The sequence below is a fragment of the Myxocyprinus asiaticus genome, chromosome 42 (assembly GCF_019703515.2).
Source record: "Myxocyprinus asiaticus isolate MX2 ecotype Aquarium Trade chromosome 42, UBuf_Myxa_2, whole genome shotgun sequence".
Lineage (NCBI taxonomy): Eukaryota > Metazoa > Chordata > Actinopteri > Cypriniformes > Catostomidae > Myxocyprinus > Myxocyprinus asiaticus.
In genome coordinates, this window is record NC_059385.1 from 21,777,703 (window position 1) to 21,803,877 (window position 26,175).

General features: G+C 41.7%; 1 protein-coding gene across 4 annotated transcripts in view; it reads left to right on the plus strand.

The window, feature by feature from the left end:
* The window catches only part of LOC127433005 (GDNF family receptor alpha-2-like), a 108,870-nt gene that overhangs the window by 43,771 nt on the left and 38,924 nt on the right, over positions 1–26,175 (plus strand). For all 4 annotated transcript variants that reach the window (XM_051684585.1, XM_051684586.1, XM_051684583.1 and 1 more), the window contains 2 exons: positions 6,953–7,030; positions 24,103–24,487. In XM_051684585.1, coding sequence (XP_051540545.1) covers positions 6,953–7,030; positions 24,103–24,487 — 463 coding nt within the window. The remainder of the gene's footprint in view (positions 1–6,952; positions 7,031–24,102; positions 24,488–26,175) is intronic.

Here is a 26,175-nt window from a genome sequence, read left to right on the forward strand (position 1 = left end):
CCACTATTACATCGCAATTCAGCTGCAGGTCGCAGTAGTAAGTGTAATGTGTAGATGAGATGGCTGGTTGAGTTCAGGGCACCCACTTGGTTTTTGGTAACGGATTTCATGTGGCGCAACTGATTGCTTGTTACATGAGCAGCCTCCGAGACACAGGTTCTTGTCCAATTGAAACCAGTAAGTCTAAAATAAAAATAAAAATATTTCACTGACGGTTAGGTTCAGGGTTGGAGTTTGGGTTATTGGGTAGGGTTAATAAAATGTACATTGCTGTTGACTATATTACATCATTTACAACTAAAAACAACTCTCTTTTGGCGCCACTCTGTGCACATGATTGCTGTGGTGAAATAATGCTGTACAGTCCCTGTAAAGAATGCCAGATCTTGGTAGTCTGTTGCATCCTTCACAACCAAGCACTCAGAACCAGCCTGCAAAATGACACATTGCACCATACAAATTTTGCAGATACAGGTTCACAATGGAGAGTGAAATTGGGAGATGAGAACGGTAAGGATCATCACCTGTCAGTGATTGTCTCTAACAGCTGTTTGTCATTGCAGTTAGTGTGGAGGCGGAGTTAAAAGCAAGCCAGACACCAGTAGAGGAGAGAGAGAGAATCCCGTCACACACCTCCTGGGCCTGTGTGGCATGAGAGTGTTGCGAAGAGAGTGTTTTTTTTGTTTGAATCGAAAAGAAATACCTTATTGAGTTGAAGTTCACCATTCCCAAATCCTCCTTTCCCACCACAAGAACCCGATTCCTTTACACTGGTGCCGAAACCCGGGATTAAAAGGAGGAAGAGTGTTGCCATGGAGTCCTCCCTGTTGGGTGAAGACATCCGTGACCTTAAGGAGATTCAAGAAACTCACCACCAAGCCCTCCTGGCTCAGGAACAGCAATTCCAGGAACTCCTCCGGGACCAAGCAGAGGACCGGCGGGTGTGGCGAAGTGTGGTGGCCCAGGATCGATCTTCAGCCATGGACCCAGAGGCAACGATCGTGTCTCATCTGCAGCTGGCAAAGATGGGACCCCAGGATGAGCCGGAGGCGTTCATTAGGCTACCTGAACAAGCGGCTACTGCAGATCTGCTGCTGTGGGTGTGGGCATGGAGTCTGGGCCAGTTTGCTGGCACTGAGGGGAGCCTGGGCATTTCCAGGACCAATGCCCACTGATGCAGGTGGGGACCGTGGTCCGGCTCCCTGACGTGCCACAAGCCACCCCCGATTGAGCTGGGATGTACTGCATACCTGTGAGTATCAAGGGGGGTACATACCAGGCCTTGGTGGATTCGGGTTGTAGCCAAACCTCCATCCATCAATGTCTGGTTCAAGACAAGGCTTTGTGTGTGAGTCACAAGGTGAAGGTAAGGTGTGTGCATAGGGATATCCACAATTATTTGGTAGTGACCGAATCGATTAAATTCCAAGGGCAAAAGCATAGTGTCAGGGTGGCGGTTAGTTCCCACCTCGCCCATCCACTAATCCTGGGTACGAATTGGCCAGTGTTTCCTACGTTATTAAGGGAAATTTCTGTGGATGGGTCCTGTAACAAAGCATCAAACTGTCTATGTCAGCTCCGCATCAGGGTGAAATAAGGGAGGGGAAAGTCTCGGCTTCCCCAACAGACATGAGACGAGACCCTTAGGCACACCTTCAACCAAGTAAAAGTGATTGATGATCAATGTCTTCAGTCAGACATCATGCTCTCATATCCGTATTTTTCTATTATAAATGATCGATTGTATCGAGTGTCGCAGGATGCTCAGACAAAAGAGGATACAACCCAGTTGTTGATTCCGAAGAGCCGCCGGGAAATGTTATTCCAGAGGGCTCATCATAATCCAATGGCTGGTCACTTAGGGAGAGAAAAAACACTAAACCGTCTAATGGCCCAGTTTTATTTGCCGGGCATTCACGGGGATGTTCACAGGTGGTGTGCGGCATGCCATGAATGTCAGCTGATGAATCCGCCGGCCACCTCAAGAGCGCCTTTCGCCCGCTTCCTTTGATTGAGGTCCTCTTCTAAATAATTTGTATTGACCTCGTCAGGCCATTAGAGCGGCCGGCACGTGGACATCGCTTTGTGTTGGTTCTGGTGGACTACACAACGTGATATCCAGAAGCAGTGCATCTACACATCATTTCAGCACATAGTGTTGCGGAGGCACTCTTCAGAATTATCTCCTGAGTGGGGATTCCAAAAGAAATACTCACTGATCAAGGCACTACTTTCATGCCACGTACGCTATGCAAGTTGTATGGATTATTGGGAATTAAATCGATTCGGACAAGTGTGAACCACCAGCAAATGGACGGCATGGTCGAACGGTTTAATAAAACCCTGAAAAACATGATTCGCAAGTTTGTGCACGAAGATGCTCAGAATTGGGATAAGTGGCTCGAACCATTATTTGCAGTACGAGGGGTCCCGCAAGCCTCCATGGGATTTGTGGGGATAGGGGGATGGTTGTGTGTCTGTTTGCAGGAGAGAGGGAGTGGTGTGGCTTGTCAAGCTGGTTGGCATAATGTCTAACAGCTGTTTCTTATTGCAGTGATAGCAGGGAGAGACCTCAAAAGCAGCCAAAACAAACATGCCAGAGAGCTGAGAGAGAATGACACATAAGTGCAGCGACTGGCGTGCCTTATTGTGTGTTTTATTGTTTTGTTGTGAAGCTGAAGATATTGAGAAGTTGATGTTAACTGAGAGTTTTGTTACATTAAACTGACTGAACTAAGAAAAGCACAGAGAAGGCTGCACTCAGGTATACTTAAGGCAGAAAATAAAAGCCTACCTGAAGCGTGCCACTGCTTCCCATCTCCTCCTTCTATACCCAAACCTTAACATGTGTTACAGGGTTCTCCCCATTTGAATTATTGTATGGGCGTAAACCTCGCGGTGTCTTAGACGCCGTGAGGGACAATTGGGAGGAAGGACCTTCAAACAGCCAAAATGAAATTCAATAAATTCTTGACCTGAGAGCAAAATGCCACATGTTGGGGCAGCAATCACAGGAGAATTTGCTACAGGCTCAAGAACATCAAAGCTGGCTAAATAACAGGGGAGCTCGGCTATGGGAATTTACACAGGGAGATAAAGTCCTTGTATTACTACCCACATCAAGCTCTAAATTACTCGCAAAGTGGCAAGGGCCTTTTGAGGTCACACGGTGAGTCGGGGAAGTTGATTATGAGGTTAAACAAACAGATGGGGCGGAGCATGGCAAACTTACCACCACATCCTCTTAAAACTGTGAAGGGAGGCGGTCCATGTGTCTTTGGCGAGGGTGGTTCTGGAGAGGGAGGAGCATGGGCTGGAGGTGAATGTAAAAGCCAATCGAGGCACCCCGGTCACTTGCGAAGAACACATCTCACTGTTACAAGTCACGGACGTGGCCCGGATGCATAGAGAATTCTTTGACATGTTCTTGCCTCTTCCCAGTCGTACGAACCTCATAGGACACCATATCGAAACAAACCCAGGGGTAGTGGTATGTAGTCATCCCTATCGATTACCCAAACACAAAAAAAAGGTGGTTCAGGAAGAATTAAAGGCCATGTTTGATATGGGGGTAATAGAAGAATCCCACAGTGACTGGGCCAGCCCGGTGGTGCTGGTTCCGAAGAGCAATGGCTCGGTCCGGTTCTGTGTGGATTATAGAAAGGTCAACGCGATGTCTAAATTTGATGCATATCCAATGGCTCGTATTGATGAACTGCTCGATCGGTTGGGCACGGCTCGTTTTTATTCGACACCGGATTTGACAAAGGGATATTGGCAGATCCCCTTAACATCAATGTCCTATGAGAAAACAGACTTCTCCACAACGTATGGCTTACACCAATTCGTGACCATTCCATTTGATTTGTATGGGGCCCCGGCTATGTTTCAGCACCTTATGGACTGAGTCCTCTGTCTGCACTCCGCCTACGGCGCTGCCTATCTGGATGACATCATTACATACAGTAATGATTGGCAGTGGCACATGCAGAATCTGAGGGCAGTTCTGAGGTCACTGCGGGGGGCGGGACTCACGGCAATCCCCAAGAAGTGCACAATTGGATGGGTGGAGGTATGGTCAAGGGCAGGTGCGTCCCCAAATTGATAAGACCGCAGTGATTGCGGCCTGCCTGAGACCCAAGACCAAAAAGGAGGTGAGACAGTTCATGGGGCTGGCTGGCTACTATAGAAGGTTTGTGTCTAATTATTTGGATGTCACCAGCCCACTGACTGATCTCACTAGAAAGGGAGCCCCATACCCGGTCCAGTAGACGGAGTTGTGCCAACAGGCTTTTATGCAGGTGAAAGCTGCACTTTGTGCAGGCCCATTGTTACATGCTCCTGATTTTTCTAGGACATAGGGTTGGGAGCTGTGTTGTCCCAGCGGGTTGAGGGGAAGGAGCGCCCAGTGCTGTACATCAGTCGGAATCTCTCGGTGAGAGAGGCAAGATAGAGCACCATTGAGAAGGAGTGTCTGGTGGCATCAAGTGGGCATTCCTCACCCTTCAGTATTACCTCCTGGGACAGGCTTTCACCCTCTGTTCGGACCACGCCCTGCTCCAGTGGCTCCATCGCATGAAGGATACCAATGCGCGGATCACGCGTTAGTATCTGGCTCTTCAGCTGTTTAAGTTCGAGGTGATCCACAGGCTGGGGGTGCAGATGGCTGTTGTGGGCTTCCTCTGTATGAATGGGGTGGTGGGGGGGGATGGCTCCCTGGCCTGAGTTGGGTGGTGGGGGTATGTGGTAGTGGGGGCGTGTTCGAGCGCTGGCTTGTGAATGGAGAGCAAGATTGGGAGATAACAACGGTAAGGATCATCACCTGTCAATGATTGTCTCTAACAGCTGTTTGTCATTGCAGTGAAAGTGGAGACGGAGTTAAAAGTGAGCCAGATGCCAGTAGAGGAGAGAGAGAGAGAGACCTGCACACACACCCGCTGAGCCTGTGTGGCATGACAGTGTTGCGAAGACAGCGTTTTTTTGTTTGAAAAAATAAATAAATACCTTATTGAGTTGAAGTTTACCATTCCCAATTCCTCTTTTCCCACCCCAAGAACCCGATTCCTTTATACATGGATTTAATTGTTATAGCTGCAACTCTGCTGGGACCAGTTAGCAGATTGGTTGCACCACTCTGTAGGCTACAGCTCAAGGCCTGGATTAGAAAACAGCAGATTTTCTGGACACAGCCAATGGGATTCAGCACTGGGGAGCTAATTTGTGATTGTTTGCCAGTACAAATCTGGGCAAAAGACTGCTGGGTTGTAATTCTTGAGAGAGTGTGTACACTTTAAAAAGTGTTGGAGTTTGTAAGAGTCTGAGTGTTTGATGGTATCTTTTAAATCAGGGGTTTTCAAACTTTGATGCCAAGAAACCTCAAATATGACGATTCTCTTGCGAAGGACCGTCTTCCAAAAATATAAATGGAGCTATACAGTTCATTCATAGTGTGTGCAAGAAAATAGTAAGACAGCATATTATTTTGAATTGAAATAATTGACTTTTGTATTGTCTTTGTACTAAGGCCAAAACAAATAAATAAAATTACCTTGAAAATACAGTATTTATTTGTTTTAAAGGGATAGTTCACCCAAAAATGAAAATTCTATCATCATTTACTCACCGCCATAGCATTCAAGATTTGTATGACTTTATTTCTTCTTCTGTTCTTCTGCAGAAAACAAACAAAGATTTTTAGAAGAATATTTCAGCTCTGTAGGTCCATACAATGCAAGTGAATAGTGACCAAAACTTTGAGACTCCAAAAGTACATAAAGGCTGCATAACAGTAATCCATACGACTCCTCTTCAGAAGCGATTTGATAGGTGTGGGTGAGAAACATAAATATTTATGTCCTTTTTTACTATAAAATCTCTTCCCTGCCCAGTAGGTGCGATATGCACGAAGAATGCAAATCGGCAAAAACAAAAGAAGAATGTGAAAGTGAAAGTAGAGATTGATAGCAAAAAAAGGAATTAAATATCGATCTATTTCTCACCCACACTTATCATATTGTGAGGACCTACAGAGCTGAAATATTCTTCTAAATATCTTTGTGTTCGGCAGATAAAAGAAAGTCATACACATCTGTGGCATGACGGTGAGTAAATGATGAGAGAATTTTCATTTTTCAGTCATTTTTCTATTTCTTTAAGTGGCGTATTTTTTTTTCTACCCACTATTAGAAGAAAGTTACACTTTGTCTACACTGGGCACGTCCATTTACGTGGCGCAATGCAGCGGCTTGAGGCTGTCTACACTGGATGCATCGACATCAACATTCTAAACTGTTTAATTTGTGTAGTAGCGCTAGCGTGTGCAACGCAGAATGGAAAGCGACACCTGTTTATTGTCAGCACGATGGACGTGCCGCAATGGACACTTCCAGTCTAGACAGCATAATTCATTATAATGGGGTTCTATTGCTTGTGACGTGACGCGGTGTAGACAGAGTTTAAAAAAAAAACGTCTTCAATTCAATTCAAATATACAGTATGTGTATAGCACTTTTCACAATAAATATTGTTCAAAAGCAGCTTTAACGAAAATATCGGCTTACAACACTCAGTGAGGAAGCTAAAGGCGACAAAGGAGAGAAGAAACTGCCTATAAAGATACAACACAAATACAAACTACACGTGAAAACGCTGTATGTACAGTACATTGCAAGAAAGGAGAGATGAAAACTTACATAAACACTAAATAAAACAAAAATATTCTTCACAAAACAATACCTAGGTTTGACATTTAATTCCTATTGTGAACATCTAGGGGTGTCAAAAGAACAAAATATTGATGATCTCATGATATCTGACATGTCTTGCAGTCAAAAAAATATATTACAACATATTTAGTGTTTATATCTTTCCATTTAACTTTAAATATATTTATGTTTGGTAAAACCATTGTCAATATCTAATATTTTCCTGTATGTATTTTGTTATTTTAAAGGAGAAGAATTGTATGAGACGTCCCCATATGAGCCAATGCATCTCTCTGATGAGTTCAGACTTGCCTCTATTATTTCTGGTAAGTGAAGAATATTACAACATTTTCTTTGCTGGTCAGTGGTTATAGAAAGCACAGTTTCTCTGTCCTCTCAAGGTTAGCGTGGTCTTTTATGCTCATCCACCTTTTCATACTCTCAGATGGTTTAAGTGTGATTAATTGATTTTTCTAGACCTTCAAGTTTCAGCAGAATATTATATTAGCACATCTAACATGTTGGAAATCTCAAATTGTATTCACTCAACAGGGAACTTGATCCACTCAACAGCAATAGGAACTATTGCTAGCATATTAAATATTCAATGTCCTTACATCTGAAATATTCTTTCTCTCTGCATCCAAACTGTGAAATCATAAAAAAGGGTTATATAATTAATTCCTGCACATCTTTTTTCTTGTGTCTGTGGCTTCATTGAGCAAATAAAAATGTTGTATTTCAAGGATAGTCTTCTTTTGGTAAGCAAAATACTTTTAGTTTTTTTTTTTTTTTTTCTGTAGGTGGCAATTGTATCCATTAAAATCCAAAGGATACTTTTAAGTTGAAATGTTTTAGAATTAATATGTTTTCATGCCTGTTTGTAATGTGTCAGTGAAGATTAACTTTTAAGGTTAATATGTTAGTATAGCATAGGTGACTGAAAAAAGGATAATAAGAATTGTATGACTGTGTGCCTCAATAAAACCTCTATATTTTTTGAACTTCCAATCCTTTAACTATCATATCAAGTCATTATCTCCAGATTTACACAGTATATATATATATATATATATATATATATATATATATATATATATATATATATATATAAGCATAAATACTAAACAATTTAATAGGCTTTTATACAAGCACATTGCTACAGAAATGCAGACGCTTAAATGAAACACCTTCCAACAAACAAATGTATTCTAGTAGCAAGGGAAATAATGGACTATACAGTAATTACACAGTGGCTGCTGTCCATTCAATGACCACAATTTCAATTAATTTTTAACAATGTCAGTGGGACTAGGTGTATTAGTCATGATGGCCATTCAAGAAGACCACCAAGGAAAATTAAATGACTTTGTATTAATCATAATTGCAGCTTTGAGAACAGTTCTAAATAGCAGATTCTATGATTCATAGGTTTCATCTCAAAAGAGATGGCATTTTCTTTGCCTTACAATGATGTGCTGAGCTGCTTGGTTATGATTTGTTGGGAGAACAGTTCACAGGATTTTAGGTAAATGAGGAATACATTGAACACAAATATAGGAAATAAAATATGCTCTGGTGTCTTGGTGACGGGAGGGAACAAAAGCTATCTCCCACACTGCTACAAAAAAAAAAAAAAAAAAAAAAAAAACAGCTATTTTCTTTCCAATTCCATATGAGACTGTTCATGTTTCTCATTTTTTTAAATCATAGCAGAGGTAATCTATAGCCTTATATAAAAACAACTAGGTTGCCTTCTGAACAAAGTACAACCTCTATTGGTTGCTGATGCTTTATAACCACATACAGGTGCACAAGGCCAACATGTGCATCCATATTGAAAATCATTTGGCATGTCAGGGACATTTAAGATAGTAAATGCATGGGGAAGAAAATGGTATGTTTTCATAAGTTATAGGCAACCACATAATTCATGAGAAACAAGGCAGTTTCAATTATTTCCGGAGTGTTTATCTTATAAATTGCTGCTCTCCTATCTTTTATTTTGCCACAAATGACAGATGATGAAATGTAAATGTTGCCACACTTCATTTTAGGTTTCATTTCATGCAGTAAACATTGTTCTTAAAAATTAAATCGTCATGGTTACTTGTGTAACCTCCGATCCCTGATGGAGGGAATGAGACGTTGTGTCGATGTAGTTACACTAGGGGTCACTCTTGGGAGCCCGAGACACCTCTGGTCTTTGATAAAAGGCCAATGAAAATTGGTGAGTGGTATTTGCATGCCACTCCCCCAGACATACGGGTATAAAAGGAGCTGGTATGCAACCACTCATTCAGGTTTTATGCTGAGGAGCCAATATAAGGTCCGGCCATTTCAGCGGGTAGTTCAGCGTTGTGGCAGGAGGGACACAACGTCTCGTTCCCTCCATCAGGGAACGGAGGTTACACGAGTAACCATGACGTTCCCTATCTGTCACTCACTCGACGTTGTGTCAAAGTAGTGACACTAGGGGTCCCTATACGAAACGCCACAACTGGCTGAACTGTGTTACGTGAACTGGCGGTGTGTGGTGGGCAGACTACTGTGTGCCTCATAGCCAGCACATCAGGTCGACACGTAACCTCCCCCAACATAGTTATGAGTGTCGAACGGCCCTTTTTGGAGACAAGTCAACTACCCAAAAGATAGAGACAGGCTTAACCCAGTCGTGGCCTCTTTTCCCCTTCTTTTTTTCCACTCCCTAAAAAAGAAAGGGGATTATCCGACTGGGCTGCCAGGTCTAGTCAGGGGGTGACCACACCTCGCCCAAAGAGAGGGGGGGATATTTAAGTGGAAGAATACGTCACATGGTCTTTCCAACCATGTGGAGAGTCTTCAAGGTAGATCCTGCCCAATGGGGGAGGAGTTACTACAAACATGGAGACTGGGGCAGAGGGGCTCTGCCCAAGGACGACGCAGTTTGCCAACAGGGAAACAAACTAGCGGAAGATATATATCGCATGGGGTTAGCCTTACAGGGAACCGCCACATGCGGAGCACCTACCCCAGAACAGGACTCTTAATTAGCACATGTACTGGGCTGGCAGCGAGTCTCTCCGAAAACTTGACAGCCACAGGGCTTGGAGGAAGTCAACCAGGGAGCAAAGTTTGTGAACACTACTGGGAATTAATGGCACACATCTTCAGTTCCAAGGGAGGTGGAAGGCGCTATGTGTAAGCGATACACCCGGCCAGCTATCCCAGGCTTATCCGCTTGTGTTGCATGCCACTACCTGGGATGAAACCGGTTCCACCCGGAGGTTGTAGAACCTTGCAAAGGTGTTGGGTGTTGCCCAGCCCGCTGCTTTGCAAATGTCTGTTAGAGAGGCACCTCTGGCCAGGGCCCAGGAAGCCGCTACACCTCTGGTAGAATGGGCTCGTAGCCCTATCGGGGCGGCATGTTCTGGGCGAGATATGCCATAGTTATGGTGTCAATGAGCCAGTGGGCGATCCTCTGCTTGGAGAAAGCGCTTCCTTTCTGCTGTGAACCAAAGCAGACAAAGAGCTGCTCAGAGATTCTAAATTCTGCGTGCGATCCAAATAGATGCGTAAAGTGCGCACCGGACACAGAAATGACAGGGCTGGGTCTGCCTCCTCCTGAGGCAGCGCTTGCAGGTTCACCACCTGGTCCCTAAAAGGGTGGTGGGAACCTTGGGCACATAGCCCAGTCGGGGTCTCAGGATCACGTGAGAGTAACCCGGACCGAAATCCAGGCACGTTTCGCTGACAGAGAACGCTTGCAGGTCACCTACCCTCTTGATGGAAGTGAGCGCAGTCAGGAGGGCAGTCTTCAAGGAGAGTGCCTTAAGCTCGGCTGACTGCAAAGGCACAAAAGGGGCTCTCTGTAGACCGTGAAGAACTACGGAGAGATCCCATGAGGGAATGAGGCAAGGTCTGGAGGGATTCAGCCTCTTGGCGCCTCTTAGGAACCTGATGATCAGGTAGTGCTTCCCTAAGGACTTACCGTCGACTGCATCGTGGTGTGCTGCTATGGCGGCAACGTACACCTTCAAGGTGGAAGGGGACAGCCTCCCTTCCAGCCTCTCCTGCAGGAAGGAAAGCACTGATCCGACTGCGCATCTATGGGGGTCTTCGCGTCAGGTAGAACACCACTTAGCGAACAGACGCCACTTAAAGGCATACAGGCGCCTCGTAGAGGGGGCCCTAGCCTGAGTGATCGTGTCTACCACCACGGGTGGTAGACCTCTTAGGTCTTCCGTGTCCAGGGGCCAGATATGGAGATTCCAGAGGTCTGGGCGTGGGTGCCGGAGGGTGCCCCGTCCCTGAGAAAGAAGGTCTTTCCTCAGGGGAATTCACCAGGGGGGAGCTGTCGCGAGGAGCGTGAGGTCTGAGAACCATGTCTGGGTGGGCCAGTAGGGTGCTACCAGGACGACCTGCTCCTCGTCCTCCCTGACCTTGCACAGGGTCTGTGCAAACAGGCTCACTGGGGGAAACGCATATTTGCATAGGCCAGGGGGCCAGCTGTGTGCCAGTGTGTCTATGCCGAGGGGAGCCTCAGTGAGGGCGTACCAGAGCGGGCAGTTGGAGGATTATTGGGAGGCAAACAGGTCCACCTGTGCCAGTCCGAATCGACTCCAAATCAGCTGGACCACCTGAGGGTGTAGTCTCCACTCTCCCCTAGAGGGTAGCATCCGCTGTAGTGTTGAGGTTGCCCGGGATATGAGTGGCTCGCAGCAACTTGAAGTGCTGCTGACTCCAGAGGAGGAGACGGCGGGCGAGTTGTGACATACAACGAGAGCGCAGACCGCCTTGGCGGTTGACATATGCTACCATTGCCGTGCTGTCTGTCGGAACTAACATGTGCTTGCCCTGGATCAACGGCCGGAACCTCCGCAGGACGAGCAGAATTGCCAACAACTCGAGGCAGTTGATGTGCCAATGCAGTCGCGGGCCCGTCCAGAGGCCGGCGGCTGTGTGCCCGTCGCAAAAAGCGCCCCAGCCCATTTTGGAGGCGTCTGTCACGACCACGACGCGCCTGGAGACCAGTTCTAGAGGAACACCTGCTCGTAGAAATGAGAGGTCGGTCCAAGGGCTGAAAAGACAGTGACAGACCGACGTGATGGCCACGCAATGTGTCCCGTGGTGCCATACCCATCTCGGGACTCGAGTCTGGAGCCAGTGCTGAAGCGGCCTCATATGCATCATCCCGAGCGGGGTGGCCACCGCCGAGGATGCCATATGCCCCAGGAGCCTCTGAAAAAGTTTCAGTGGAACCGCTGTTTCCTGTTTGAATGCCTTCAATGTCTTGGACATCTACTTTGTGCATGACACAAGTAATTTTTCCAACAATTGTTTACAGACAGATTGTTTCACTTTTAACTGACTATATCACAATTCCAGAGGGTCAGAAGTTTACATACACTAAGTTAGCTGTGCCTTTAAGCAGCTTGGAAAATTCCAGAAAATGATGTCAAGCCCTCAATTAGCCAATTGGCTTCTGATAGGAGGTGTACTGAATTGGAGGTGTACATGTGGATGTATTTTAAGGCCTACCTTCAAACTCAGTGCCTCTTTGTTTGACACCATTGGAAAATCAAAAGAAATCAGCCAAGATCTCAGAAAAAAAATTGTGGACCTCCACAAATCTGGTTCATCCTTGGGAGCAATTTCCATATGCCTGAAGGTACAACAATCATCTGTACAAACAATAGTAAGCAATTATAAACACCATGAGACCACACAGCTATCATACCGCTCAGAAAGGAGATGCATTCTGTCTCCTAGAGATGAACATAGTTTTGTGTGAAAAGTGCAAATAAATCCCAGAACAACAGCAAAGGACCTTGTGAAAATGCTGGAGGAAATAGGTAGACAAGTATCTATATTCACAGTTAAACGAGTCCTACAATCGACATAACCTGAAAGGCTGCTCAGCAAGGAAGTAGTCACTGCTCCAAAACCGCCATAAAAAAGCCAGCCTACAGTTTGCAACTGCACATGGGGACAAAGATATTACTTTTTCGAGAAATGTCCTCTGGTCTAATGAAACAAAAATTGAACTGTTTGGCCATAATGACCTTTGTTATGTTTAGAGGAAAAAGGGTGAGGCTTGCAAGCCGAAGAACACCATACCAACCGTGAAGCATGGGGGTGGCAGCATCATGTTGTGGGGGTGCTTTGCTGCAGGAGGGACTGGTGCACTTCACAAAATAGATGGCATCATGAGGAAGGAAAATTAAGTGGATATATTGAAGCAACATTTCAAGACATCAGCCAGTAAGTTAAAGCTCAGTTACAAATGGGTCTTCCAAATGGACAATGACCCCAAGTATACCTCCAAAGTTGTGGCAAAATGGCTTAAGGACAACAAAGTCAAGGTATTGGAGTGGCCATCACAAAGCCGTGACCTCAATCCGATAGAAAATGTGTGGGCAGAACTGAAAAAGTGTGCGCGGGCAAGGAGGCCTATAAACCTGACTCAGTTACACCAGTTCTGTCTGGAGGAATGTGCCAAAATTCCAGAAACTTATTGTGAGAAGCTTGTGGAAGGCTACCCAAAAGTTTGACCCAAGTTAAACAATTTAAAGCCAATGCTACCAAATACTAACAAAGTGTATATAAACTCCTGACCCACTAGGAATGTGATGAAAGAAAGAAATGCTGAAATAAAGCATTATCTCTACTATTATTATTCTAATTTCACATTCTTAATATAAAGTAGTGATCCTAACTGACATAAGACAGGGAATGTTTTCTATGATTAAATGTCTAGAGTTGTGAAAAATTTAGTTTAAATGTATTTGGCTAAGGTGTATGTAAACTTCTGACTTCAACTGTAAGCAGTTAGGAACTTGTAAGTTTTTGTTTCTGTCCTGTTTTTAAATTGTTTTCCTATGTAAACATGCGCTAGATGAATGTCTTTGACCATTGTGAAGTGTGCAGGAGTGCCAAGTTTTTTAGACACTGTGAAAAGTAAAAAAATAAATAAATAAATAAAAAAAGCTGAAATTGTTAAAAACACATCTCGAGACACTTGTGTTCTGTTTTATTCATTGCACTGCATCTAGCTTTTTGTAGTGCAAGGGCGCGATTGGCGTGAAAAATTGAGGGCTATTTTTTTCAAAATTAAATATATTGTACAGCAATGATGTAATATTTTAAAATAGATTTAATTGTTTAATTTTGGCTTTTTTATCTACAGTTGATGCAAGAGGAACAATGTAATACTCTAATAAACATAAATATAGAACACAAATCTAGGGTTAAATTGTGAGGTTTTTTTTGTTTTTGTTTTTTAAATAATAAAAAAAAAATATATCAGTACATTTCAGTATTGGGTGAATATATTATTATTATTTTATTATTTATTATCATCATTTGTCTTGCTTCTTTCACAAACTTATCGATTCATTGCCTCCTCCACAAAGGAAACATGCAATGCTGCTTTAGAATTTGGCAAAAACAAGTTATTTTAGTAAGTAGCAATTTGTGGAACAATATTAATGTTTTGGAGCAACCTTTGCATTGGGAGCAGGTACTCCTGTTATGCCTTAAAATGCTGCCTATGGTGGCAGCTTACTAGGTTTTGGAAAAGAGCAGTTGTGTGCATTTGGCTTCAGAAAGCTTCACAGATTAAGTTAAATTGGAAATATGCATTATATGCTATATGAATTTCTAACTAAAAATGCATATACTGTATATGACAAGTTCTGTCTACACACAAGGTGATTCAAGTGCATTTTAAAGAATGGGGTCTGAAATCAACAGAGTTTCTCCATTCGGTGGTGGAGCCAAAACAATATCTAATATTTTTTCTTCCACAATTCCCTCCATCCTGTTGAAGCCCTGTAAGCTGGCTCGCCTTTTCTGTTCCTCTGTCACAAGATAAGATGAATATCAGGACCAAACAACACTCTTAAAAACACTATTTTTGCTTTAAAAAGACTGGAAAATTGCTTATAAAAATAATCAGACATCTTATTACATGGCTTCCCTGTTGATTTGTCAATGAACAGATGAGTGTTCACATCTGCTTGGTCCTTTAAAGCAAAGAATTGCTGTTGAACCTGAGTATGATAGATTTTCAAGACAGGAAAGCGAGATAAGAGGATAATAGAATGGGACTTTTAAAAAATAGCCACACAAGAGAGAGCAGTGGAACATTAAAGGATGTTTTCCATGAATGTTACCAATTGATTACTGTGGAACAGTCAGCTAAGATGGAAGTGATGTTGAAAGAGTATTTACGCTCTGCAAATGCAAGCGAGAAAGCAAGAAAAGGTTGTGAGTAGTATAGATTAATTTTTATTTTAATCAAGTGCTGGATGCATAATAATCAGATTGAACTGAACTGGTTTATGGTAATGATTATAAAAAAGGAAAGACAGTTTTGGGTAGTATAAAAGGAAGTTCACCCCCCAAAAAACATAAAAACAATTTTGTCATTGCATACCATTATGTTGTTTCAAAGCCGTATGCTGTTATATTTTCTGTGGAATACAAGAGGAGAATTTTGGAAGAATCTTCATGCAACCCTTTTCTATAAAATGAGAAACAGTCTAAAAGTAGTCCATATGACACTTGAAGAGGCATGTGCTCAACACGTGCATACATTGGAAAAGCCGGTTAAGGTGTTTACATGCCATGCTAAATCGACAAAATGAGCAAAAATCTATCCATGTCGACCGATTTATTCATACGCCATTGACTGTGTTCAATGGGAGAGCATACGATTCATGTTAGAATGGTTTATGCTGTATATTACTGAACTCGCTCAGTGCTGCGAGTGGCTGAATCTGCTGGCGTGGGCCCGCGCAGCATTCAATTGTTGAACACTTGATTCTTGTAAGTGATACAGGTATATGCTGCATTTTAAAAGAACTCCCTATGCGAAATGAACGGGCTGAATCCTCGAGCATGGGACCACATGGCGATTAACAGGAAGAGCCTGTGTTTTCGTGTGAAAAGTTTATACTGCATATAAATGAGAACTCACTCTGTGATACAAATGGGCTGAGTCATCAAACACAACATTCGACGGGAGGGTGTATAGTAGGCTATATTCAAATTAAATTGATTGATGCAGAGATTCAGGCTTATGGTGAACTGCTTAGGGAAGACCTAAAACAGCCCGATTTTTGTCAATCACTAGGTGGGTGATGGTTTGTTTGGTATAAGTGGCATAATATGGGACGATTAAGCAGAAAACACACGTCACAGGTACGGAGCCATGGATGCTTAGACGCATGGCCTGAAAGACATGCCGCGGTTGCGGCACATGAATGGGTTGTTTGTGCTGCTTCGGAGATGTATTGAACCAATAGCAGGGGCGCCGCAGTTGTGGTGTCGCCAAGCTTGAGTGCACTGCCTGAGGAGAGGATTTGTGCTGAGATAGCGGCCTAGCCCAGCACTCAGATAGTAATTAAACGTAGCATCTGCAGACACTTTAAATTTAATTGTTTGCTAGATTAAATATCTGGAACATTTGTGAAGCAATGTCAGGATACATGCTTGCATGTGCATACGTACAACGTCATTTAAAGTTGTGATTTGTCATTAAATTAGAAGGCACCTGAAACTAAGAACCAAGATGAATACCATATTCTGATATTTATTTAACTTAAGCATATGGTTTGGAGCTTTGAACACTGTTCTCCAACGTAGTGCGAGTAATTCAGTGAACTCTGTATTACTGGCACGGGGTGACTCATCTCGTTTTGATGAGGACATACGAAATCATTTGGAGTCTGTGCCTGAGAATTGGATTTAATATATACTTTATGGGGGCTATTTAGCAGTAGTGTTGTGAATAAATACAACTTATTTATATTGATAACCAGTAATAAATTCTACAGAAAAACTGAAATATTGTGAAGATGAAGCAAAATGCGAAGCCGAATCATACGGTGGAGATTTCAGCCCATTACTTTAAGCTTGAGTGGAGCGCAAGATTATGACAGATTGTTAAAACCCTTTAAAGTCATGCAGCAATTAGTTTCTATGGCCAATCTTGTTAAGAGTCTGTAATCCAATGATTCGGGCAAAAGCAGAGAAGACTTGTCTGTCAAATTAAAATGATAGATTGATTTCACCTGCGTGAAACATTTTTCCTGGGTGGGAGGAGAGCTTCATAGTTATCGGATCTGCGCGACGAGGTGAGCTCGAATTCTGCGAGGATGCAAGACACATTTGCGGAATGATTCATGAATGAGTTGCGATGCGGAGCGCGACCCGCCACCTGCGGAGCTGAATTCGGCTCAGGTCTGTTCAGACAGAAGCTATAGCTGTAGTGAGCTGTAGCATGGTCAGAGCAGATGCTGCTGCTGCAGCGAGCTCGTGCTAAAATGTCTGCACTGATTTGGAAAGATGTTTGTAATTAGAGTAGCAGTTGTTTGAAAGGAAGTTCGCTTGTTGCATGATTGCCCCTGTGTTCCAAATGAAATAAATCACACTCCGAAGGGCACTTTGAAGAGAGAACAATCATGTTGGAAGATAACTTCATACTGAATTTCTGATAATAAAAGCTTAAAAGTGAGTTCCGAATTTGTTGAGCCCCCCACTTCATAGCCCTCCAAATATCTCACGGTTGATGGTAAAGTCTTCGAAGAGAATAGGGCACGGGAATGGAACACGCCCTAAACGAGCTACACGGCGAGGTAATCAGGCTGACAGGAATCACCTGTGCAGAAGAACTGGATTGAAGTGCATTGGAATAATGTCTGAATTAAATTGTTAATCTTTTGATTCCCTCGCATTAAATTAAAGCTGTAATAGAGCTCATGTGGCATGAAGCTGGAGCAGCGCCCATTCGCGGAGGTAATCTCACGCTATGGGGACCGTTCCGGGTGGAAAGATAGGATGAAATGACCTGTGTGCAGCCATAGGGGGCTGTACGACAGGTATACAGTGAAGCAGTGGCCTGTGTGGAGGCAGCCTCGATACCAGGTCTGCTTCGGTGAGGAAAGATGAGAATAAAAGAAAGACAGTGTAAAAACAATGGTTAAATTGGCAGTCAGCATTGCCACGAAATATGAATAGTAGCTGCTATGGCAGCTCAGTGAATAATGTAATGATTGCAATGGAAGAGCTTATCTGATGAGGGCAAATGCTTTGCGCAAAGTAGTGTGTCATCCAAAACTGTTGCATGGATCTGTCATCGGAAAGTGGGCGGAGCCAAATGCTGGAGGAATCGTCGCAGCATGGATGTAAGCAGCTGTTTATATATGCTTACTCTGGCGATGTGATTTGTCAGATGAAATGAACATGCTACTCCCGAACTTTGTTATGAAACTCAATTTGTTCCTCAGTGTTGGTTTAAATGCAGCTATCACAGATGGTAAAGATGTTTTTTTGGTCTAGGAATCCTCTCTGGCAAAAACATCATGAAGAGAACATTTTTTATTTTATGAGTATTTCAGATCTGCATTTAAACATTACAGCTTCCCTCTGGGCTTGTGTTTTAGATGTGCTTTGTACACAATCATTGTGTAAGCCGTTGAGGTGCTAGGCTATCTCTCCCTATCTTAGTTATAGGGAAAAAATAAGATTGTGTTTGTGTCCTCAATTATTGTGCTTGGAGGTGGGAGACCAGGTGGGGAGCTGCTTGTCTGGCAGTACAGCAAGGATGTTTTTGCCAGAGAAGCAATCAGCACACAGGTACACTTTCCACTTACATGACCTTGTGAGAAGTGAAGGCTCAATGAGATCTGTTTTGAAGCCCCTGCCTGATTCCCTCAGCTTTAATAAAACATGTGTGAGCACACTGCAAGGAAGTGCTTTGAGCCAGGGATACTGTAAAATATTGTCTGTCAGGAAGATAACAAGGTAGCTTTGTCGTAGTGGTAATTGGCCATTGCGTTCCTATATGCAAAGAATATTTATCACTTCTGGCAACCCTAGTGAGTTTTCCTTTTTTTCACTTGAATAGTTTCACCCTTTGCATACTGTGAGTTTTATCTGCGTATTTGAAGATGCAAAATTATATAATGAGTTTTGGAAACATGCAGAAATGTTGGCTGTTGTTCCGTTGGGGTAGGAGTTTAATACTTATTAACAAGCACACGCTGGTTAGATTAAATCAGAACCTTGACATGCACACTTATTACAGATAACAGTCCCAGTGCTGGGGTCTCATCCTGATTTGATCCAAAGATTAAGCTCTTCTGGTATTTGAATGGAAAGCAAGGGACACACTTGAATGTAAAAGGACATATCAGATAAGATGAGCTGTCAAACATCTTGAAAAGTACACTATGGAATCCTGAGCTCTCTTTTGACATAGGCTAGGTTGAAACATAAAATTAAAAGTCACCTGCAAAGGAACATTGTTTTTTTAAAAGTCTACATCTGTACTTCGACACTGCTCTTCTGTGTGGGTGAATCTGATGGTTTGAGGTACCCATGGTTGCCTGTGATCACCATTTCAGAACATATCTGACTAGTTACACCAAGAGTAACTGATAGTGAGAAAGTTCAACAAGACATACTGTATATGTAAAAAAGATGTCGCCTGAACAAGTAAGTAGCCTCTTTGTAAATTATTTTGTAATCATAATTATTTTCCAAAATATGCTTAAGACACTCACCGAGCACTTTATTAGGAACACCTGTACCAGGGGTGGGTTTACGATTTCTGAGGCCTCAAGCAACCGACCAAGCTGGGGCCCCATTTTGAAAATGTTTGCTTAAAAAATTACATAAAATGTATTTTAAATCATAATTTTAAATTCATCCTATCAACCATTGTAGCCAAGTACATTCAAAATGTTTCATGAAATACAAATCTAGTTAAAGATAATTCATGCATGTTTTCCAGTTTTTCCACAATACAGTAATAAAAAAAGCAATATTTACCCACATAAATTTATACGAAACAATTTTTTTGAACAGGGTGTGCAAAATTTACTATTTCACCTAGTAACATTTTGGAATTCAGTTGTTATTTATTAATTTTATAACCCAACAATTATTTAATGTTGTCCAGTTTGCCATTATAATATGATATAGTATTTTTATTACTTTAAGGATTTGTTGTATACAATAGTAATATATTCTTGTCTTATTTACTGTACTTTCACCTGGAGCTTATATTCTGATGCTGAGGCTGTATTTTATGTAAGGATTGTGGACAACATTCGTAACTAACAATAAACATACAAAGCACGGTGGCCCCTCAGCACACTAAAGCAGAAGGGAAAAAACATTGCCGTTTATCAAGCGCTGAAATTTGCTTGTTGCAGAACAATCTGGAATAATTGTAACAGTCCCCTCTTTGCAACCTGAACTTGTTCAGAATGTTAAATCTATGTGCTAAAAAAAAACAATCTAGACACAGTTCAACGGCTGATACATAACGCAGGTGTCTTGGCATGCATTTTTGAAACCCGAAGCTCTTATTAACTTGACACAGTGTCTAAAAATGTGGCAGTCCTCCGTGAGACACTGAAGAAACAGCGAGATGCGGTGCAGCAGGTATGGACATTTGTCCAGCGTGTGCTTACACAGCAAAAAAATGGCAAAACAGAGCAGACACAGGCAAAAACGTGTTCAGTGTGAACAGCCCCCAACTCATCCATTTGCACGTATCTGTGAGTGAGAGCACGTGCGTGAAACAATTTTGGACGGCCTATATATTTTTTCATAAATTACAAACCCGAACCCTACTTAAAAAAAAAACCAAACTCAGTTGTCCTGACCCTAGCGGCTTCTAACGTGAAACGCTCCAAGAGCGCTGACAACAGAATATTCGTGTACCCAGAACAACATATCACCCCTCAAGCATTTTTGGCAGAGCTTTCCTACCGGGGTGGGGGCCCCCCTGACGTCCAGGGCCCCACGCAATTGCGTGGTTTGTGTTGTGGTTAAAACCGCTACTGACCTGTACACCTACACCTAATTCATATGATTCTCTAATCAGCCAATCGTGTGGCAGCAGTGTAATGCATAGAATTATGCAGATATGGGTCAGGAGATTCAGTTAATATTCACATCAACAATTAGAATGCGGAAAAAATTTGATCTCTGTGTTTCTGACTGCGGCATAATTTTTGGTGCCTGACAGGCTGGTTAGAGTATTTCTGTAACTGCTGATCTCCTGGGATTTTCACGCACAACAGTCTCTAGAGTTTACTCAGAATGGTACCAAAAACAAAGCAAAAAAACATCCAGTGAGCGGCATATCTGCGGACGGAAATGCCTTGTTGAGAGAAAGGTCAACGGAGAATGGCCAGACTGGTTCAAGTTGACAGAAAGGCTGTGGTAACTCAGATAACCCCTCTGTACAATTGTAGTGAGCAGAATAGCATCTCAGTATGCACAACAAGTCGAATGGGCTACAACAGCAGACCATGATGGGTACTTTATTCAGACCATAGTGTACCTAATAAAGTGCTCGGTGAGTGTATACTGTGTATACTGTATATAAACAAAAAAACAAAAACAAAAAACCCCACATGGGTTTAGGTTACATTCACTGGTTCATAAACGTAGATGTAGATAAGAAATACATGCACAATGCATTGTGTTGAACAGAGGGATGCACAACTGTAAGAAGATTTAAAATCTTTTCTGTACATTCTTTGTATTTATGAAATACAGGGAGGTCTGGTTCATAATAAAAATAAAAATAATAATACTGTTGTTACTTTAATTATTGAGCCAATATGAATAAAGGATAATTTAATGTCTGACTTTTTGCAAATGCTTGCAAACATACAGTAAGACTGCTTATTATGCTTAATAAATTTGCATATCATCATGGGAACATTTACTGAACCAATAACTGAAAGATAAATTAAATCTGTCATCTATAAAGGCAGATAAATCTGATCTTTAAAACAAGCAGGCTCACAGAATTAAAAACTTAATTGTGTGTAACAAGTTAAGGACAAATAATGATCACGAGTAAAGGTGCAGTACAGTATCGTTTACCTTTTCAAGTGTATTCTCCAAATATTCCACAATATGCTTATTATATTGGGGAAGAAAAGAACAACAATTAACTTATTTTGCTTATAGAGACGAGCGCAATTGACCCTTCGTTAAGCTCCGTTCTCATAAATGGAATTGATCATATTACCTGGGCTGGAATGAAGAGTGACATTGTAAAGCATATTTATCTGACGTTTTTTATTAAAGAAATTGTTAAATTGCACAGTAATTTGATTGAAAACTGTGCAGACTGTGAACCAGTATTGAGGCAAATGATCATCACAGTCACATTAAAAGAGAAAAGCATCACTTGATAGCGATTACAAACTTCAAAACATTAGTGTTAAGTGAAAAGAACTGCTAATAACGTCTTATAACAATCTCATTTGGAAGCTGAAAACTTTTTATTTACTATCACCTGTACTAAGACCAGAATCAATACATAAATGAATTAATGTTAGGCTATTACAAGTGACCCAGCAACAACGTTTTTTTTATTTGTTTGATTATTTAGATAAAATCCCACTTAAAACTACAAAAAAACACACATTACTCCCATAGGCTCTCATTGTAAAAGGCAAATGCTTGTCAGAGTAATGACGGCGGGGCAACAGTTGCTATGACAGGATTGGTCAGAAACGCTTTTAATGCGGGGCTTAGCGAAGGGTTAATTATGAACAATGAGCCAGAAATCCGAACTAAACTTTTTTTAATTTAAAGTGCGCGTTTGTTTCCTCAGTCATGCGCGCCGCGTCTGTTGCAAGAAAGCGTGTAATCTCTGATGGCCTCTGTAACACATTTAGTATTGCGGAAAAAAATTTGATTTCTATGATTTTGACTGCGACGTGATTTTAGGTGCCCGACAGGCTGATTTGAGTATTTCTGTAACTGCTGATCTCCTGGGATTTTCACGCACAACAGTCTCTAGAGTTTACTCTGAATGGTGCCAAAAACAAAAACATCCAGTGAGCGGCAGAAGGGTCAATTATGAACAATAAGCCAGAAATCCGAACTAAACTTTTTTTCATTTAAAATATGCGTTTGTTTCCTCAGTCGTGTCTTTTGCATGTGTAATCTATGATGGCCTCTGTAAGACATTGAGTAGTATTAAAGTCATTCAAATTTATTATTAAATTCTGTAATTGATGTAGCGAAGTTTCAGCATAATACTGATGCCTTTTACACCCCAACATACTATTATTAAGCGTAAAAAATTTTATTTCATTTTGGTGTGCAAGCTTTAATTTTGGGTGGCATTTGTACACCATGGAACACCTCTGAGGGGCACCTCCACAAAAGGGCAGGGACTCTAGCCCCTAGAGCCACTCCCTCTGCACATGAATGGTTTAGAGACATGACTTAACCATGCAATGATGAACAATGGAAGCCTGGAAATTCTTGTAAATTCATTATTGGAAGCATACTGTAATGCAAGGCAAGAAAGCGGTTTTGAGTACAGTTTTTTTTATGAACTGGCTTAATAATGGTAGGCTATTTTGTTAATGTTTAACAAAAAAATAATGTGAGAAGTCCTCCATAATGCACTTTTAACCTGAGAGGTTTGGATTGTTAGCATAGGTAGTTAGCCCCTGTTGGTAGAGACTGGAACTACACCATTCTGCAGGCCAAAACATCTTTATCCATTAATGGAAGTAGCTGTGTATTTTGACAAAATAAAATGTTTCGCAAGCAATATATAAATTGCAATGTGTATAATTATATATTTGCATATTTCAGTATATTATGGAATGTAGTTTCATTATATTGGAATGCTAATTGATATCTTGATCCAGGTAGACATTCTTGCCTCAGACAAACACATTCAAATAAAAATTGTAATAACCTTTGGTAAGTTTTTTGCCTTTATACATTGAAGCCATTCCAAAAATAATATACAGTATACAATTTAATCTTTTCATATCTTGCCAGTGTGACCATTATCAGCCTAGAGCGTTACAATGAGAGAGCCATCTAAATGAGTAGTCTGTACCCATAGCATTTTAAATTCATGAAATACATTTTGCTCTTGAATGTACCTCTGAGAAAAGAAACCTGCAGTATCTCTTCATTGTACCACCCAAGAGTTCTAACAATGGTTTATCCGACAGTTCTCATTGGGTAAAATCTAATTAAACATGATTCAAAGGACAAAGGCCTGAAACTGCTTGTGCATGTAAAAAAAAAAAAAAAAAAAAAAAAAAAGACATTAGAGCACATGTTAGCTCTTATCAAAAATTTAGAAAAGGTCATAATATGTCATGGTTTTCATTCTGAGATGTGAGAACAGGCTAATGTTGTGGGTGCACAACATTTTCTATACAAATCATGCAAAATGGCTACATAACAACCATACATGTGCATTGACATTTGCAAGTCAAAAGGAGGATATTCCTCCTCAGTCAAAGCTACCTGACAGCATGTTGCCTATGTGCCTTCACTACGACTTGTCTTTGTTTAACCAAGCATGCTGACCCTCATTGTTTCTATTAATCTCTGCTGACAGCCATGGACACAGCTTCTGCAAAAGGGAATCTGTGCTCTGACACTGGCAAGCCCTGTAACCCTTGCCTGGATGCTGCTAAGGCCTGCAACCTAAATGACACCTGCAAGAGGCAACGTGCCATGTATATGGCCACCTGCAACCGTGCAACTCCTATACAGCAAGCTCAGGAACCCTGCAACCGGAAGCGTTGCCATAAGGCTCTTCGGCAGTTCTTTGACCGTGTCGAGACGGAATTCAGCTACCCACTGCTGTTCTGCTCCTGTCGGGATAAAGCATGTGCCGAGCGTCGCCGGCAAACAATCATGCCTGCATGCTCTTATGAGGAGAAGGCAAAGCCCAACTGCCTTGAGTTGAGGAGGACCTGCCGCTCAGATCCGCTCTGCAGGTAAGGTTATAAAGTCAGGGTCACAGCACCAGAAATTTGGCAAATATCTGTATTATTCAGTTGGGATGGGTCAGGATGGTTGACTAGTCAACTAGTCCAACAACAGATTTGTCTATTATTGACGTCAACTACTTAATCTACATTTTTGTCTAAGCAGCAATGGTGAAAAAAAAAGCTCACTATGTTGTCTCTAAATTCATCACTTTATATTACTGCCACCACTGCCATTAAAACACTTAAAGCAACTCCACTGCATTTAGCAATAAAATTTAAGACAAATTCTCACTTCAGATCACCAACAGTGAGCAATGTTTCTGTTATTATGCATAATCCAAAAGTCTCTGTTTTATGTGTTGACTATGATAGTTTTGTGTAGTAAAAAGTTATAGATACTTAGGCTTTACCTTACTGAAGGGTTGTGCAATCTGTGCTATTTTTTTTAAATGTGAATTTCCCCTAAGAAACATCTGATTAAATATCTAGTGGACCTAACCCAACATCAGCCTAGTTATACTGGGATTCCTTAAAACTTTTGACTAGTCGTTCAGACAACTCACTGACTAGTTGATCATGACAATGCATAGTTTTGAACATCCCTAATATTTAGTCAAAGTTGGCCTACTGGAAATAAACTATTGTTGGAGGGACAACATACACTAAAAAGTTTGGATCAGTAGGTGAACCATACACATAGAAACATTGTAGAGACTGAATCAGTAGGTGGTCAAAAAGCAATTCACTACAGATGTAACCAGTATGTAATCTATACAGCCAAGGACACAGAACCTGTGTTAGAAGCTAATGACTATCTATACAGCCAAAGGCATGCGGAAAATGGTAAGGTTTTATCAGTTTACAGTGTATCCAAGCATGGATTATGTCTTGACCATGCCTTATCAGTTAATGTCCTAATATCAAGAGAACAACGATCATTGTGTGATCATGCAACCAAGGAACACTTGCAGTCTATTAGCAACCTTTAGAATGGGTGTTTTATTGAGTGGGGAGTGTTAATTAACCTAGAATGGTGAACTACAAGAAAGTCAGTTGGCTGTGTGTCAAATGAACCATTCTCTTTTGAGCCTGCACTCACCTCTGCCCAGTTCATGTGTCATTCATCACCTGTCACCTGGGACTTCAAGAGATTGCCTGAGCACAAAACACAAACCTGAACATAGAAAAACATTATAAAATGAATGCTTAAAAATAACTCTTGTGTCACAAACAGGATTCATTTGAAATGCAAGACCTGAAGATTGTGTTGGTTTAAATGCAACGTCACTGTGATTTCAGACTTTTGCTGGTTTCAGACTTTTTCAAATTCTGTGGAACACTGGCGCTTTTCCATCATCAACTTGCATCATCACAAATGTGCACATGATGTAGAACATGGGTTGCTATAGGCCAGGGTTCCTCAATTAGTTTTCACCAAGGGCAAAATTCTGCCAACAATACAAAGCCAAGGGCCACCGACCACAATGTTATGACCACAATGTTTGGTCTGCTATTATTATTATTATTATTGTTGTTGCTGTTGTTTTTGTTTTTGTTGTTGTTTTGTTAAAAGTCACAATATACATATTCATATTCTGACATTTCTCAGTAGTCTTTTATTCAAACAGTTATGAAATTTTTTGTATTCAGATACAGAAAACGTCATGGTTACTTTCATAACCTCCGTTCCCTGA